The sequence below is a fragment of the Fringilla coelebs genome (genome assembly GCF_963513975.1).
Source record: "Fringilla coelebs genome assembly, chromosome: 9".
Classification (NCBI taxonomy): domain Eukaryota; kingdom Metazoa; phylum Chordata; class Aves; order Passeriformes; family Fringillidae; genus Fringilla; species Fringilla coelebs.
In genome coordinates this window covers 3,373,335-3,390,184 of record NC_140067.1, presented here as the reverse complement: position 1 = coordinate 3,390,184, position 16,850 = coordinate 3,373,335, and the positions used below count along the sequence as shown (strand labels likewise).

General features: G+C 41.6%; 1 protein-coding gene across 5 annotated transcripts in view; it reads left to right on the top strand.

Annotated features, from left to right (window-relative positions):
- The window catches only part of FGGY (FGGY carbohydrate kinase domain containing), a 127,794-nt gene that overhangs the window by 83,923 nt on the left and 27,021 nt on the right, over positions 1-16,850 (top strand). For all 5 annotated transcript variants that reach the window (XM_084211062.1, XM_084211064.1, XM_084211065.1 and 2 more), the window contains 5 exons: positions 950-1,057; positions 4,775-4,836; positions 10,003-10,150; positions 11,477-11,551; positions 14,659-14,779. In XM_084211062.1, the coding sequence (XP_084067188.1) occupies positions 950-1,057; positions 4,775-4,836; positions 10,003-10,150; positions 11,477-11,551; positions 14,659-14,779 (514 nt within the window). The remainder of the gene's footprint in view (positions 1-949; positions 1,058-4,774; positions 4,837-10,002; positions 10,151-11,476; positions 11,552-14,658; positions 14,780-16,850) is intronic.

Genomic DNA, 16,850 nt, shown 5'->3' with positions numbered 1-16,850 from the left:
GGAAGGCTAGAAAGTCTGTCTGGTCTATTGAAAGTGAAACCCCTTTGCAAGAGGAAGGAAAATGCCCTCCGCCCTTATAAACTGGTAATTTGCATCTTCTGAAGGAGAGAAAGGAACCAGTGTCTCCCACATCCTGAGTGGTCTAACCACAAAAGCAGGGAGTGCAGGGGCCAGGCTGTCACTGTGCTGGGGATATTGGTGTGTGAGTGGTGGAGCACTGCTCTGTGCCTGGGGGACACTGCTCGGATATCTGCCTGATCTGCCCTCACAGCTAGGAGTGGTTTCTGTAAAGCTAAGCCCAAGTGAGGGGCAGGATCTGGTGTTTACCCAGGCAGGTTGCTGCTGGAGCCAAGCAGATCCCAGCCCATGTGTGCACCTGAGGCACCCCACTCTCCTGGCACTGTTGAGAGGGCACTGCAGCTTGGGCTTCCACTGCCAGCATGGAGCTGATGGCAGCTCTCAAGGGACGCCACTGTGCTCTGCCAGCAGGATCCCCTCCTCATTCTGGGCTCTCCAAACATACAGGGTGGGTGCTCTGGAAACTCCTATGGCTGATTACAGTGCCTGTGTTTGCTCATGCCAATCCAGCAGAGTATTGTATCCCACTAGTCACTCTAAATAAGGCATTTTTCTGGAGAAATGAGGCAGTCTCCCTCTCCCTGTAAAATACAGCTCCTCTTCCTGAAATTTCTTACTTTCTGTTTGGCCAGGCCCTGCTGTTCTCTCAGTGGGGATTTGTGGGCTCTGTCTTGTCATCTAAAAATTATGTAAATGGAGGGAAACATTTTTCCACATTTTTTAGAGTAAATTTCTACCTGTACATCTCCACTTCTGTTGGTAATTCCAGTGGAGAAGCAGGAATTGTGTTGGTATTGGACTCTGATAGCTGCCAAGCTTTAATACTTTGACAAGCACTTGGATTCACTAGAGCTTTCTTTTGCTTTTCCAGGTCAGTGAAACCCCCATTTTTGTGCCTGGTGTTTGGGGACCATATTTCTCTGCCATGGTACCAGGACTGTGGTTGAATGAGGGAGGCCAGAGTGCTACAGGAAAACTGGTGAGTGTTTGGAGACTGGCAATTCAGACCTGAAACACCTCCATAAGATCATGGGATGTACCAGGCTGCTGAAAGCAATTAACAATTAGATGAGTGTTATGTTTGTTATGTAATACTAATTTGCATAGAGATAGGGGATTGTGTACAGGGCATGTCTTCCTTTTATGGTGGTGGTGATGATTATTGTAATTATCTTACAGGCAAATTGGCTTCATTTTTTGCTTTAGCAGGAGGCTGACACAGACTTTGAGGTGAAGAAAGTGATGCATATTGTATTACATAGATCAGTTGTGTTCACTGGTGGGTATAAATGAAAGATATAGGGACAGAACCATAACATGGTAACATATTATTCCATCACCTCAGTTGTTTCCCTGAATACAAAGAATCTAACAGTATTAGGTTAATTTAATTTACCAATAAAAATTAAAGCTAAGCAGGGTTCACTAAGAAATGAATTTTTGTATTTACAGGAAGGCAGTCAGAACTAAAACACTGATATCAAATTTAAAGAAAGGCTGCATGTACGCAACAGTATTTAGGCTTGAGTCCAAAAGTGTCAGCAAGTCCTTGGTGACTGCTTAACCCTGGGGATTCTGGGACTCCTTTTGATGATGCCTTGTGAAGGCTGACCTAGAAGAGAGGTTAGACAGAGTAAAGCAGGGATTTATTAAAAGGATCTCCTCAGTGGATCCACCTTGGGCAGCACCAGAGCCCAGCCAGGGCTGCACCCAAGATGAACCAAAATGGTCCCAAAATGGATGGCCTGTCATAGGGTACATTTTTATAAGTTCTGCTCCATTTGCACCTTGCAGTTCATTGTCCCATTCCAGCTTTAGCCCCTGCAGTTCCACCCTGCTTGTTTTTCTCTCTCCAGCCCACGGGGTTTGTGCTCTTGGGGCTGAGATTTGGATCATTTGTCCTTGGTGCCCAGCTGGAGCAGGAATTGTTTTGTCTCCCTGCTCAGTGAAGAGAGCTCACCATCCCCTAATACGAAGCTCAGACCCACACACTAAAGCAGCACAGAATCGGAAAAGCTAAAACCTGAGGCATCAGTGTCACCTTGCTCAACCTGTGGACACCCTGGCTGCCCTTGGGGCTCAGCTGCAGGGGCCTCTGGAGAGGCTGCAGGAGACAGCCCCAGGCCTGTGGGTGTCCCTGCAAAGCCCCAAGTGCAGGTGGGTTTGGTGTGTCACAAACTGCAGCTGTGATCACTCCTGACTCGGCACCACCCATCTCTTTACAAGCCTGGAGATGGGAGTACATGGCCAGGAAATGCACTGGGGCATTGCTGCATTTAAACATTCCATATGGAACAGTCACTGGATGAGAAGCAGAAATCCTCCTGGATCAGGAAGCTCAGCCACACCCCAGGCTGAGCTGTGACTGGGGATCCCTCCTGTGCTCTCTCCTTGGCCACACCAACCTGACATTCCTCTGTGTCACAGCTGCAGTGGGACAGTCATTCCTCCTCCTGCAGCCTGGCTTCCCACCTCACCTCCAGCCCATCCTTAGCCTTGTGGCTAAAAACTTTATTATTAATAATTGATAATAATTTTTAATAATTGCTTTTGCGGCAGGTGGGATATGTGTGCTTTAAATTTTTCATGTAAAGATTGGGCTAGGACCAAAAAGTGTTCCATTTTACAAATAACTGCTATAACCAGACATTATTTTATATGGACATTATTTAGTTTTATAAATGTATGCTCATTACACTACAATTTCTCAAGGAAAATAGCAAATCTTGTGTGCTGCTTTGCAAGAACACTTTTGAGAAGGAAGTTTCTGTGTGCTTAATTCTGAACAGGTAAATACACTCACTTATCTGAGTTCCAGACAGGATACAGGCAGTCAGTAGTTTTTCTTGGCTGGCTCACAGTAGTTCCACACTTAAAATGTACAGTGAGAGTTAAGGCATTTGAAAAAGATGATTTTAAAAATCCTTTCCTTTCCTGTAGCAGAGAACAAGGTGTTCCTGAATCATTAAAGAATTTACTGGGGAAAATGAACAGTTTTGTTAGGACCCACAGCAAAAGTCAGCTTGAAGTACTGTTAGGAATATTTGGGAAAGTGTCTTATTAAAACACTCTTGGAATATCCCCTGGGGTTTTCTTGAGGTGGTGTGAACAGAAGACACACAGGGAGCCATGGGAAGAGACACTGCACTGTGCAGGGTATGTTGCATTTATTATCTCTGTCATTTCAAAGCTCCTGCTTTCTCACACCTAAAGTTTTCTAAAAACAAACCAAAACAAAGGACATGTTTAGGGATTCTTTCCATTGGTTGATCAACACCCCAAGGTGAATTATTTCCATAAAATATGAACAGGTTGATCAAACTTCTTAAAAGTAAAGTTGATCCCTTTAAAAAGCTCTAATTTTTTTGGGATACAGCTGCAAAAGAAATCAGTTTGATTTTGAAAGCTGTTTTAGATAGAGTCCGAATGAACAATTAAGAAGTCCCTTATTCTGCAAATTCTTTATTTGTATATTCAGGGGGGTTTTACACTACATTTTCAAAATTTATAAGAAGAAATATATTGCAAAACAGAGACAAAAGATAGCATGACATCATTGCAAAATGTGAAATAAAAAATAACAGGAGTGGATTTCTAGATGCATCCCTCATGTGCCCATGGCTTGAATTAAGGGCAAACTTTGTAACTTCCTGTAGCAGTTTTGTGTAACAGTGTTTTCAGAGCAGACACCTATATATGATGTTTATTTATAGATTTATTTCAGAATTTATGAGCTGCCCCTGTGTTCTGAAGAGATTCTGCAGGATTGCAGAATTCAGGCCTGAGCTGTATTTCTGGTGCATGCACACATTTGTCCTGTCTTTGATGCTGATCTCAGGGAGAACAGACATGCATTGTTTTCTTTGCTGTGTTCACATGTGTATGCTTCATTATGTGCTTCAGGACTAGACTCATGCTGTTAAGATTAAATACCAATGTGATTTGCTGTCAATAAGTACTGCCAAATATACTCAGTGCTCTTGAGTAGCTGTAGTTTTGCCTCCTTAGCTTTTACTGTCACCTCTGATGGGATATTACCAAGAGGCCACAAAACCTGCTGAATTATTGCCTTAAAAGCCCATATTATTCTACCTGATACTTTGTTTTGTGAGTAATGGTAACCACTCTGGAGGGAAAGGACAAGCTGAATTATAAATTCAGCATAAGATAGAGCTTATATTGATCTTCTTTTATAGCAATAATTGCTTCTCAGGGTATACATTTTGTTTCCTGCAGTGAATGCATGAAGCATCTATCAGGATGACAACACACCTTGTGTTTTATCATAACAGTGTGATAGAGAAAGATGATGTAGGAATTTGGGCCAAGAAGATGCTTCTGGCAGAATTCCAAGGAGGATATCCATGCAGAATGGGACAGACTAGAGGACATGCAGGGGGTGTTGGACAGGAAAAAAGTCATTATTTCACCTTAATCTCCTGACTGAGGAGCTGCATGCTTAGCATTTGGCCTGGGTTTGGTGCAAGGTTGGTTTTTTTTCTTACTGTTTATATGCCAAATCCTGAATTTCAGTGGGAGTTTTGCCATTGGCTTTGCTAGGATTAGGATTTAACACTTCATGAGTAATTTAGAAGCTCTCTTGTCTTCTTTAGAGCTATGACACTGCCTTTCCCTTTTCCAGGATTGAATTTTCAGGATGTAATCATCCTCAAAATGTTGCTTTTCTCTTTTTCAGATCGATCATGTGGTGCGAGGCCACGTCGCCTTCCCAGAATTGGAGGCAAAGGCTGAAGCCAGGTCAGAGTTTTATTCCTTTATCACATACCTGCTCACAGACTGATGCACACTGTATTCCCAGCAGTGTCCTCATTCTCACTCAGGGGAATTAACAGTCTGATAGCAGGCTGGAACTATTTACAAAGACTTTGCAGGTGATTGCTCATAAATGTAAAGTTTAAACTGTCGTCAGATACCTGTGGCATATCTAAGTCAACATGTTAACTTTTTGCTTTTCTATCCAGTCCAAAGTATTTCTTGATTCTTATAGCACCAGCCCTGTTCAGCAGACCTCCATGCCTTGGGCTAACAATATGTCTTAATTTGTAGGTGAAATAATTAAGCTCCAAGGATGGGATGTAGCTTAATTAGGAATATATTATTCAGTATTTTTGAAACAGTCATCTAAAGGAAGGTGTAGCCGCCGTATGAGAAACTCCTGCTTGGCAGCACAAATAGAACAGAGAAACACAGGATGAATTTTCAGACAAAGCTTTAAATGGAGGGGTGACTTGGAGGTAGCTCCAGAATTCTTTGAACAAGAGGCTGTGTGTGATGTGGAATTTGAGCTTGTTCTGCTTTAGAAGTGGATGAAGACAGTTCAGATACTTCTGTCAGGCCTGGACTTCCTCAAGGTTTTTTGGCTTGGATTCATTCTGAGATGGTTCACATCACTCCCAGAGAGGTCTTAGCCGAACAGTTGGGCACGTTGGATGAAAATGTGATTCTCTTAAATGTCTTTTTCCTCCTTAGATTAAAGAAAAAACCCAGCAAACTTGGCATTTTCCCTTCAGTTTCTCCCTCTGGTCTGAGAGGCAGGGCCAGTCCTGATAGATGGATTAAGCACGTGCTGTTACAGGGATATTTGCAGTCCTCCCTGGGGAGATAAAGCTCTACCTGGTCTCTCTGGATGACCCTTCCTTGCCTTGCAGGGCCCACTGCCTTACTTGTTTGTTAAGAACTTGACCAGGATTCCCAGAAATGCATTGGACTTCATTCAATATGAAACAGATTCATGCTTCCTAGAATTCTCTTTGTTGTTCTTTGGAAAAGGAAATCAGGAAATAAATGCATCTGTGTATGTTTGGAATAAAGATTGAACTGGGTCTTTTTCAAAATTCTGGCTTCCAGGCCATTTTTCCAGTGCCCCCATTTGAAGCACAAGCATAAGACAAACAGTTTAGTCTGTAATGCCAGGATAAACCATTTTTTTTTGTGTTGGAAAAATGCCTATGGAGTAGCCTACTTGTGTCTGCTGGGTCTGATACTGAACTGACTGACCACAAACAATGCCACAGTGCAAAAACTGAGATTGTGATGTGAACAGGACACTAAACACAGAATATTGGCAGTAGAACTCCATATTATCCAAGGGTATGTTGTCATAACTTTGGATTTGAATCTCCTGCAGTTAGTAACATGGTGGGAGAATAGCACTGGTAGTAAGAGTTTGTAATATTTTATAAAAAGAGTGATAGTATTTTACTAAGTTAATTTGCTCAATGGTGTTTTTGTAATGCTTTCCAGGTATCACTCTCCTATTGAAACATTGGTATTGCTATAAATTTACTAAACAAGTCTCATATTAATTCTCTCATCTTCTGTCTCCCTGTCCTTCTCAAATATTTGTTAAATTTAAAGAATTTCATTTGAATGAACAAAAATCAGGAACTTTGAAATTTGAACTTGTTTTTTTCTTATTTTTTCCTTTCTATTTTTCCATGATTCCTCAAACTTCAGCCTTATCCTGGGTACAAGCAGCACCTGCTGTTGGCCAAAACTCTGGATTATGTGTTTACCTACATTAAGTCATATACACAGAACAGAAATAATCCCAGAATTACAGAAGGATGTGAGTTGGGAGGGACCTTACAGACCACCCAGTCCCACCGTTGACATGGGCAGGGACACCTTCCCCTACCCCAGGTTGCTCCAAGCCCCATCCAGCCTGGCCTTGGACACTTCCAGGTACCCAGGGGCAGCCACAGCTTCTCTGGGCACCCTGTGCCAGGGCCTTCCCACCCTCACAGGGAACAATTCCTTCCCAAAATCCCATCTAACCCTGCCCTCTGGCTCTGTGAAACCATTCCCCCTTGTCCTGTCATCTCTGGCCCTTGTAATTGTCTCTCTTCATCTTTCTTGTAGACTCCCTTCACACACATGGTATCTTGTTTTGGAGGATTATTGGTGATGATAAATTATTTCACTGGAATTCTCAGCAGAACAGATCAGAGAATTGGGTTCATTATGTTTAAGGATATTCTCTGTGTGGCTGTAGGAATTTGAATCTGTTCAGCCACTGCAGATAGCCATGGAGGGGAAACCAAATTCCATACTTTGGTGTGCAATTCCATATTGCCTTTACTTCCCATGCTGGGTGCAGTGAGGACTTAAGCACATGCTTGTCTGGATCATTAAATAAAGAGCATTAGAGGTCAAAAATCCATGCCTCTTGGTTGCTCTCACCTCCTTCTGCCTCCCCAAACCTGTCCTCCCTTTCTCCTGAGGCTCTGAGAGGCAGGTTTGGAATGGCAGGTCCCTGCTGAGCAGCTGATCTGGGGAGTTTCCTGTGCAAACTCTCCCTTGCCCCCACCAGAGCAGACTTCCAGCTGTTTTAGCACCACTGCAGAGATTTGTGGTGGCTTGGGAGGGTGTGAGAGGCTCAGCTCTGACCACTGCTGCTGAAGGCCAGGCTTATGCAACCCTCCCAGTCCTATTCCTGGGTTCTTTTTTACCCTTCTTTTACAGGAAGTGGAGAGGGTTGAATTACACAAGGATTTTCTGGACAATTCAAATGTAGCACTTGGTCTATCTGATGGGCACAATCTGTGAGAACCAAAACTTGGGGTTTTTCAGGCAATTCAGTGAGCTGCAGAAATTGCTGTGATGTTATCACTTTTGCTCCTCATCCTGCATATTGTGTAGGTCTGACATTTAGTCATCACTGCTCTGTTAAATCCTGTTCAGGTAGATTAGAGTAGGAAATTAAAAGAAATAGTATGATCCTTTTTGCTTCAAAGTTTAAATAATTCTGTTTTATAGAATGACCATTTCTAATTTGTTAGATAAGGAAAATGTCTGGCAGCAAAGTTTGTGTGCCCTTTGATACTTGGTGAAGTGCTGGTTTAGGGCAGAATTCCCTTTCCTATAGATCTCAATGCCATTTCCTCATCTGAAGAGAGGTCTCCTGAAAAGAAGGCATTGAAGTTACACACACAACATCCACCAGCAATTCTGGCATCTTTCTAGCAGAATATAAGAATCATATTTGGCAGATCTCTGTGTCTCTAGATGGCTTAGAACCTTTTTTTTTAAATTCAGAAATTGAAAAATTTAGGATTTTTTTTTTCCCTGAAAAATACCTGCTGGCATCTTTCAGATTAAATACCAACCTCTGTTTGCTTTCTGAAGTTGTGTCCCACATATGAACACAGCTCTGGGCAGCCTTGCATTGATTTCTTATTCTCCAATTTCAGCACAGTTCCTTTTTCATGGCAACAGCTCATGCTCATCTCTGCAGGTCAGAGGCAGCTGCCACTGATACTTTCACAGAGTAAAGTAGAAAAAGCTCCAGGAGGTGATGGTGTTATGCTGTGTTAAACACAAAAGTGGTAAAACAGGCTCTGGCAGGTGTTTGAGGATTTTGCTGGTCACTCAGTCCAATGTAGTGCCTTGAACCCTTATCTATATTTAGGAAAAAAATAAAATGTGAAGAAGTGTGGGGAAAAGTGTAATTCCGAGGTTATGTGGATCTTAAGCATATTTGGCTCAACTTCAGCCTCCTTTTGTTCAAGTCCTTGTACTGACAGAGCTGCACAAATGGCTAATCCTTGAGAGTGCAATCAGCCAGGATGGAGAGGAGAGGACAGAGACGCTGGGATGTCTGGTGGTTGAGTGAAGCTTTCCTTTTTTATCCTTCCCAACAGTCAAGCCATGATTGAGACTGGAATTAAAACTACTTTATCCTTAGCATGTACTGCTTGTAGTGGAGTCTTTAGGGATGGAGAAAAGAAGGCCACTTTTACAAGAACAGGAAAGAAATGATGGTGACCTCCAAATTATCATAATTCGGGTCCAGGAAGACACATAAAGCACATTTAAAGGACGTGAATAATGATGTAAATTAGTTATTTTAATGTCTTCCAAGTGTACTTCATTTTGAATGATATCCTCTGATAATGTACACATGGTAAGGTATAATTGAAAAAACATGCAGCTGAATGGTTGAATGCAAAGTATAAATATACAGCTGCTAGTGGGTCAGAAGTCAAACTAGTAAAGCATATGCCAAATTCCCTTAGGGATCTCATTAGTGCATGATTGAATATACATGTAGAGGCTAAATGAATATCACTGTTTGGGTCTGCAGTGGATGAGACAATGACTAATCAATTGTAATTAGGGTTAGATGCTATTATTGACCCACATGTCTAGAATTAAATGCCCCGTTTGGAGATTTCCAAGGAGTTGGAAAATTTCTATGGGTTTGTTTGTGATAGGATGAGTGTTTGAAAAAAATATTCTGAGTGTAATTGCAACATTTTTTAAATGGAATGTCACTAGAGTCATTGCAAGCCAAGGCACTGAAGAATTCACCATTAGTCTTAAGTCCAGGAAAAAAGTCTGTTGGATATTGTGGAGTTGGGTGTAGCATCTGAACATAGATACAATCATATTTAGGCCCATGTTGAGCTCCTCCCTAAAATAGCAGCCACTCACTTTCTCTCCTCCACCCTTAGTGCTGCATTTTAATCATAGCACACACTGAAATAATTATGGTTTAAAAAAGGAAAGCTGTACATCCAGCGCTATTGATTAATCAGAGAAATTTTTAAACATTTGCAAAGGAATTTGGTTTTCATTTCTGTCTGGAATCCTCCTTACTCCTCCCTCAGCTGTGGGAGAGGAGCAGCAGCAGCCCCCAAATCTCAAACAGCTCTGGGGACTCTTAGGAGTCAGAGGACAAGCTCAAGGTCACATTATCTCCCCTCATCCCAGGAAATCAAGGAATTCTGATGGCCTGTTGAGTCCACATGCACAGAGATATCCCTGCAGTGCCATGGCCTTGGCAGGTAGTGGGGTTTTGCTGTTCTTTAGTGGGGTTTCTGCATTTGGTGGTGGTAGAAATGTTTTATGTTTGAGGAATAACCTCCCCCCCCCTCTTTTTCCAACTTGTTTTTCTTGCAGTGCTCACAGTATATATACATACTTGAACAGTCACCTGGATCTGATTAAGAAATCTTTGCCTGTGGGTTTCCTCACTGTTGATTTACATGTTTGGCCAGATTTCCATGGTAACAGATCTCCCTTAACAGATCTGACACTAAAGGGCATGGTAAGAAACAGCCTGTCTTTGCAAAAAGGTCAATACAGGGTAAAAAGAAAAAAAAAAAGCCTTTTGGAAGGAGCTTTTCTTTAATTTTGAGTGTACTCCTCCTTAGCTATTTACACTATCCCAAAGGATTTGGGTTTCTTACTGCATTGCTGATGTTTCAGTAGAAAATCAGAGATCACTGTACTTGAGATATCACTACAGCCACATTAATTTTCTAAAAGCTTGAGGAATGTTGTGTGTGTGCAGGTACCTTACCTAGGAATCAGATTTCACAGCTCTTACTGCTGTTATCTCACCTGTGAGATAACAAATCTTACAATTTGTGGCAATGAATTTCAAGAGAAATTTGGGTAAACCTGTCTGGGAAAGGAATGAACTATCCTGACCATAGGTGGTTAATTTAAACAGCTTTTCAGCCCAACTTGGGTGTTCCTCTTCCTTGACTTTACAGGGGCAGATCAACTCACTCTCAAGCCAGGGCAGTGCAGAACTGTAACAGAAAGGTGTCATAAGAGCATAATCTGTGATAATCTAGTGATTAATGCAAATATCTCCTTCAAAATGGCAAATTGTCCTTGAAGTGAGCCTCTCAAGCTGCTCACCAGCACCAAAATCTGCTGTATTTAAGGCTGAGAGAGGGAATGCATAAGCACTGCTGCATGTTTTAAGCCACAAATGAGGGAAACATTTTTTTAAAAAAGGGCCTATATATTTTTAGGTCCTAATAATACCTCCATTATTTTATGAAAGAATTACATGCTACAGCAAAATCAAAATTTCCATGGTATGATGGCTGTATGCAAATACTGGTAATAGCAACCCATTTTTACTGTCACAATTCTGTCTGCGTTCAGGTCTTGCCTGATATTAATCCAGAGTAACTACAGTGCAGTATTGATTTATGTCAGAGTAAAGGAGGTTAAGATATAGTATTTAATTATTAATTGTGTTTCAGTGTTAGGGTGCTTGGGAGGGAGGGGGAGAAATGCTTTTAAAAAGTTATTTTTATGTAATAGCATTTTCATATTATTACATTAAATACATTCACGAGCAATATCTGAGTCATAACATAAAACTGTCAGAGTTAATCTATCTCTAATCCCATACAATATGCTGTTTGTTCTTTATTTCTTCACAAGGGCAAGGATAATTTATGTGGCTCTTCCCCAGATCAGGAATAACATGTTTAACATAACATTATGTGTACAGCTCACAGGAGTAAGGCTTGGAATTAGCACTTAAAACTTGTTACAACAAGAAGCCATAGAGAATAATAGAGTTTTACTTTGGCTGGATTTTTACATCTTCCTTTTGATCTTTGCACAGGTTGTTGGACTAACATTGTCTCGGGGTCTGGATGAACTTGCCCTTATCTACCTGGCCACGATCCAAGCCATTGCTGTAAGACATTTTTAGTGCATAAAAGAACAAATGAATTGTTCTGTGCAGACTGATCATTCTCTTCTGCTAACCAGATTTCTAATAATACATGAATTCACTTAATGGGCTTCTTAAAGGAGCAAGATACTGTTCACCCACATTGGTGACCACTCCCAACTGGAGGATAATCAACAGGCTCTGGGGGAAGATGTTCCCCTAAAAAATCCTTGGAAAAATCCTGTCCTAATGGCAATTCTGTACGTGGAGCTTTTGCCTCTGGTGCAGATGTGAGGGAGGAGGCTGACAGCACAAGGAGCAGTGTTAACATCCCAGCTGTCCTGAGGGGAGGCTGAGAGAGGGGGAGAAAAGCTCTGGCAATTGTACAAAGGGCTCTGTGCTGCTCTGAAAAGCCTCAGCTTCAGATTGTTCCCAAATCCGTGGATCTGCCCTCCCTGCCCGCTGGGTGAGGCAGAGCTCTGTGCCAGGGCTGTGCTTCAGACCCAGCAGGGCACATCTTCCCCCTGTGTCCCTGCCCCCAGGGGACCAGTCCCAGCCTGTGGCCGTGGCTGGGCAGGGCAGGGAGGCTGGGAAATGTCCCTGGTGTTTGCCAGCACCAGGGATGGGGAATTTCTCGGAATTCTTTTTGTTCTGCCCTGATTTTCTGTTGAACCCAGGATTTCCAGTTCACGAGAAGTTGTGTTTTGAGGTGAAACCCTGGCTCACAGAAGTGGTTTGGAAAGCCTGGCCCAGGGTGTTTCCAGTGGGACATGCTGTCCCCAGCCCTCTGGTGACTGAAATCCACATTCCTTTAACATCCTTTCTGTCCATTTTTAATTTTTATTTTTTTTAAGCTTGTTGAACTTGAGGTGTTTTTGCAAAACATGAACAGTCTGATGAATTGGGGAGTTTTCCTGACAAAACTCTGTTCGGTTGGAAAACTTCCAAACTCCTCTCCTGGTTAAACAACAACTTTTCTAGGCTGGGTCAGCCATCTGGGATGGAGAGGGTGGGCGGCTGCTGTAAATTTATTGGGAATTGTTCATCTCATGTGTTAACCCTCCCTCTTCAGCAAAGAAGGAGAACTTAACCCCAGCCTGGGATTCATTGTTGGGAGTTTGGAGCCTTTTGCAGATGAATGTAGCTGGGTTATACCTGATGCTTCAGTATAATCCCACCATTGAAAGAAGAAAGTGGAGGAGAGGTTCAACAATGCCAGGGACTGATCCTGCCCCTGAAAGGAACTTCCCAGTCTGGAACAGGTGCCCTGTGATTATCTCGTGCTAACGAAGTGGAAACCTTCTCTGCTGGAAATCCTGGGAAAGTCACCTATTATCTCATTATATGATACAGCTCAAACTTGATTGTAAAACACAAATACTGTCTTGAGCAGTAAACTCAGCAGCTGCATATCTTTTGGAGAGCTGATTGAGCTGATTTAATATAAAAAGGACTTATTGTCATTTTCTTTTCACTATAAGTTAAGGGAAATTATTTTTTCCCCAAAGCATTATTGAAACAGTAACTAGAAGGTAGACAGAAAGCATTGGTTTTGACTCTATATATTTACTAATTGCTAATGGGATACCTAGGAAATTAAATTTTCACTCCCAGATTTAGCTTCACTTTTATTGAAGGAAACAGTTGTAGTAATCCTGTACCATTAGCTGTCTTCAATGGGTGCAAGATAAACTTTAAACCTATGTAAAAATCTTGTACAAAGTGTAGGCCTGCCCACAGAATGTTAATCTCTAGTTTTCTTTTCAGCAGGAGATGCTTTTTCCTTTTTATATAAAATTTGCATTTGAAGCCCCTCAATTTGCATTTTCTCCAACCCAGGATTAAATTAGTCCCCCCCCCACCCACAGTGAAATAAGTCTGGCTTTAATTTAAATTGCTGTGTGAATACAATTTTCCAGGCAGGTAAACACAAAATAATTTTCACAGCATGTTCTTTCTCAGGGTCTTTGACATGTGTATGTTGTGAGAGAAGTTGTTAATAAATTTGAATTTCAGAAGCAGTGAAAGAGAATCTCCTTTTAACTATTCACTGCAAAATGCAATGCAACAGTTGGCCAGATGAGAACATGATCAGAGATGCAATTGTGGCTGTCCAGCCCGTTCTGAGCAGGCAGGCTCCTTTTGGAGCAGTTGATTTTTCCATAATTAAAATCCTGGCTGTGCAATTTGGAGATCAGCCCTCTGTGTCAATAGGGAAGCAATGGATTTAGTCAGCTGGGGCTGGGGCTGCTCAGATTCCTCTGAACTGCTTGTCTAAAAATCAAAATACATTTGAAGGCCTGTCCAGAATTGTGCTGGGCATTCACTGTGGACATCTCCAGCCTGGTGGAGCCCTGCAAGTTCCATTTTCAGTAGCTTTTATTTGAAGAGAGGTTTGTTATAGCTGCAGCCCTCTTAATGAACTGCAGCCTGGTCTAAAGAAAGCTTAAATAACAGTTTATGAAAACTCTGACCAGATTGTGGGCAATCTGCCTACCAAGAGTCAGCCTGGGCAACATTCTGCCTTGAATTTAACATCTTGTCAAATATGAGCTTCAAACTTCACTTCCAAGGTATTACAAAGAGCTGGGAATTATTTTTGGTCAAATAGTTTGTCAAAGAAATGGAAAATATTCTTGCAAGAGGGAAATAGGGAGAAGGTTGACTTCAGTGAGGAGGGAAGCAAAGTGAACAAAAAGAAAAAATTTTTTTTTTGAAAATGGCAAAGCATTTGCTTCTGCCATTCTGATTTGAGTTTCTCAGAATGGAGACTGTAAATGAAAAGTTTAAAATATGCCTGCATTTGAGATGTTTCAATTAATCCAGCCATGAAGTGGAACATTTTATTTTGCATAGGGCAAAGGCCAAGAGAAATAGTTAAGCCAATACAAAATTCTTCAGGTTTTCCTTTTTGCTGAAAAGACAGAAAACAGTTTTTTATTTGCTGTTCTCTTTTTGTTCTGTTTTGCTATTTGGCTTCAGAATTGAAACCTCTTTTCTGAGCTGGATTTTCAGATGCTGTTGCACAAAGAGGAGGTTCTGGTGGGGCTGCCTTTGCCATGCAGGTGTACTTCTGTTCCTGGCTGCTCTCCTGTGCTAATGTGGTTCTGTTTTTTTCCCCCTTTTTGAAGTTAGGAACAAGACACATTTTGGAGGCAATGCAGGCTGCAGGACATGAGATCACCACGCTGTTCCTGTGTGGTGGGCTGAGCAAGAACCCTCTCTTTGTGCAGATGCATGCTGACATTACTGGTGAGCTTGGGGAAGTGCATGGAAAGGAGTGGAAATACTTTTTTTTTTAGGTGTCTAAGTACTTTGTCTTTGGAAAAATAAAGACTTTATATAGAGCTGTATTTTGCTGCATGGCCAAAAAAGTGTGCAATGAAATGTTTTTTCTGTTGACTTCACCCTCTCTGACTTGTGACACTTCCTGCTCATGCTGGGCATTGCATCCATCCTATAGAACAATTCTGGCCTGAATTGCTCCCATGCCTGTGTCACTGATGTGGTTTAGGGGATGACATCTGGATCCTTCCTCCTGCAAGGTGTTGCCCTTGGTTTTGTAGAATTCCTGGTGGGTGGAAGGCCCTGGGTGTGTGTTTCACTTCAAGAGGAATTCTGTGGTGTTTCACTCTCTAATGGTTTTGGTCCCCCTTCAGCCTGTGTGTGTTGGACATCTCTGCACACCTGTGAGTCAGTTGAATATACTTCAAAAAATGTGGAAAAATAACAAAATGTAGTGTAAAGGATTTCAGAGAAACATTGAGTGATGTGTATTGTGAGTTTATTTCAAATTAAGATCAGTTAAGGTGTCATAAATGAAGTTTAAGGCCTGGATTTGGGGAGTTTGGTCTGGAGATCTGACATCAAACATCAAACCACACTTTTTAACCCTGATGGACAAGCAAAAAACATTATGCCTGTTGACCTTAAAATTCACTAAATATATTGTAGTCAAAGTGATGCTTTGTGAAAAATGATGTTAAGTCAGTGCCTTTCCTTCAAAAACTCACATATTTTAGGTGAACTTCAGCTACATGTGGAGTTGGGCCGCTGGGTGGTGATGTGTAAAAGAAAAGATCTGTGAAAAGGTATTCTGATTAAAATGTAATCACAAGTTCTTTGACTGTAACTAATGGCCAAGTACAATTCAGTACAAAAAGGCCTTTTTGCAGTCTGGAGTTCTCCCCCATTTGTAAAATCAGTGACTGACAAGGGATGTCAGAGTTCATCTGACTGAAATGCTCTTGGTTATGTTGAACTCATTAGAGCCTATCAGATAAAATAACTAACATTCCAGGATCAATCCCCCATTCTTTCCTGAAAAGAAAAAAATCTGAATATATTATTGTTAGCAACAAATGCCCATGACTCAGCCATGCAGACATCCAATAGATAATTCCACAGGCCACTTAAAAAGTATCTTGATCTTTTTGTTTGCCTGGTAAGAATTCCGTATTCATTCTGACCGTGCGGGAAATGGGCAGTAAATTTTAGAGCACGCTGAAAATTGCTCACTGACACCTGGCAAAGAGCCACAGAGCTCTGAGCTTGAGGTTTGCTGTTCCAATCTGACCCAAGTCCTGAGCTGTGCTTCAGCTGAGCTGCAGCAATGCTCAGGTGACAGGGCCAGCTTTGCATCAACTCACTGAAAGCCTGGTGCGAGGTGAATTTGCTTTTTTATATCAATAATTTTATTTCTCACTTTGCAAAGTGGGTGTTTTGCCTTTTTCCTCTATGGAAGTTGTTCGTGGCTGATTTTAGGACTTCACCCAAATTTCAGCTCTTTCTAATTTTACAGCTGGCTCTCAGGAGCAGCATTTTTTGGGGTGTAATATGGTGGAGACTGTTCTGAGCAGGAATCCTTGCTCCCACCCCTGTGTTTGCATCATCATTCACTGAATGACATTATCTCAGTATTGGAAATGCAGACACATGCTAAATACTGCAGGAATATTGAATTTTTCAGCTTAGGGAGGAGAAGCATCTGAAGTGCAGCTAGAAAAGTATTTAGATTTATGCTCGTGGTTTAGATTTTTCAGGGGAATTAAGAAAGCAGGCTAGGGTTTTTTTTGGTTTTTTAGCCTTTTCCTGCTTTTCTTTACACTAGTGAAACAGGTCTCAGAAAATTCTGCATAAATCAAGGGAAAGTGTGTTCTCGATAGTACCCATGGGTGATGAAACACTAATATGTAATTCTGCTTTAGAAAAAATATTTTTTCTTGTTTTTCCAGTGTTTTAATTGTATTTTCCAGTATTTTGCACAAGTTGGAAGACAAGATTTCTCTTACTATTTCATACATAGCTTGAGAAATTTTACTAC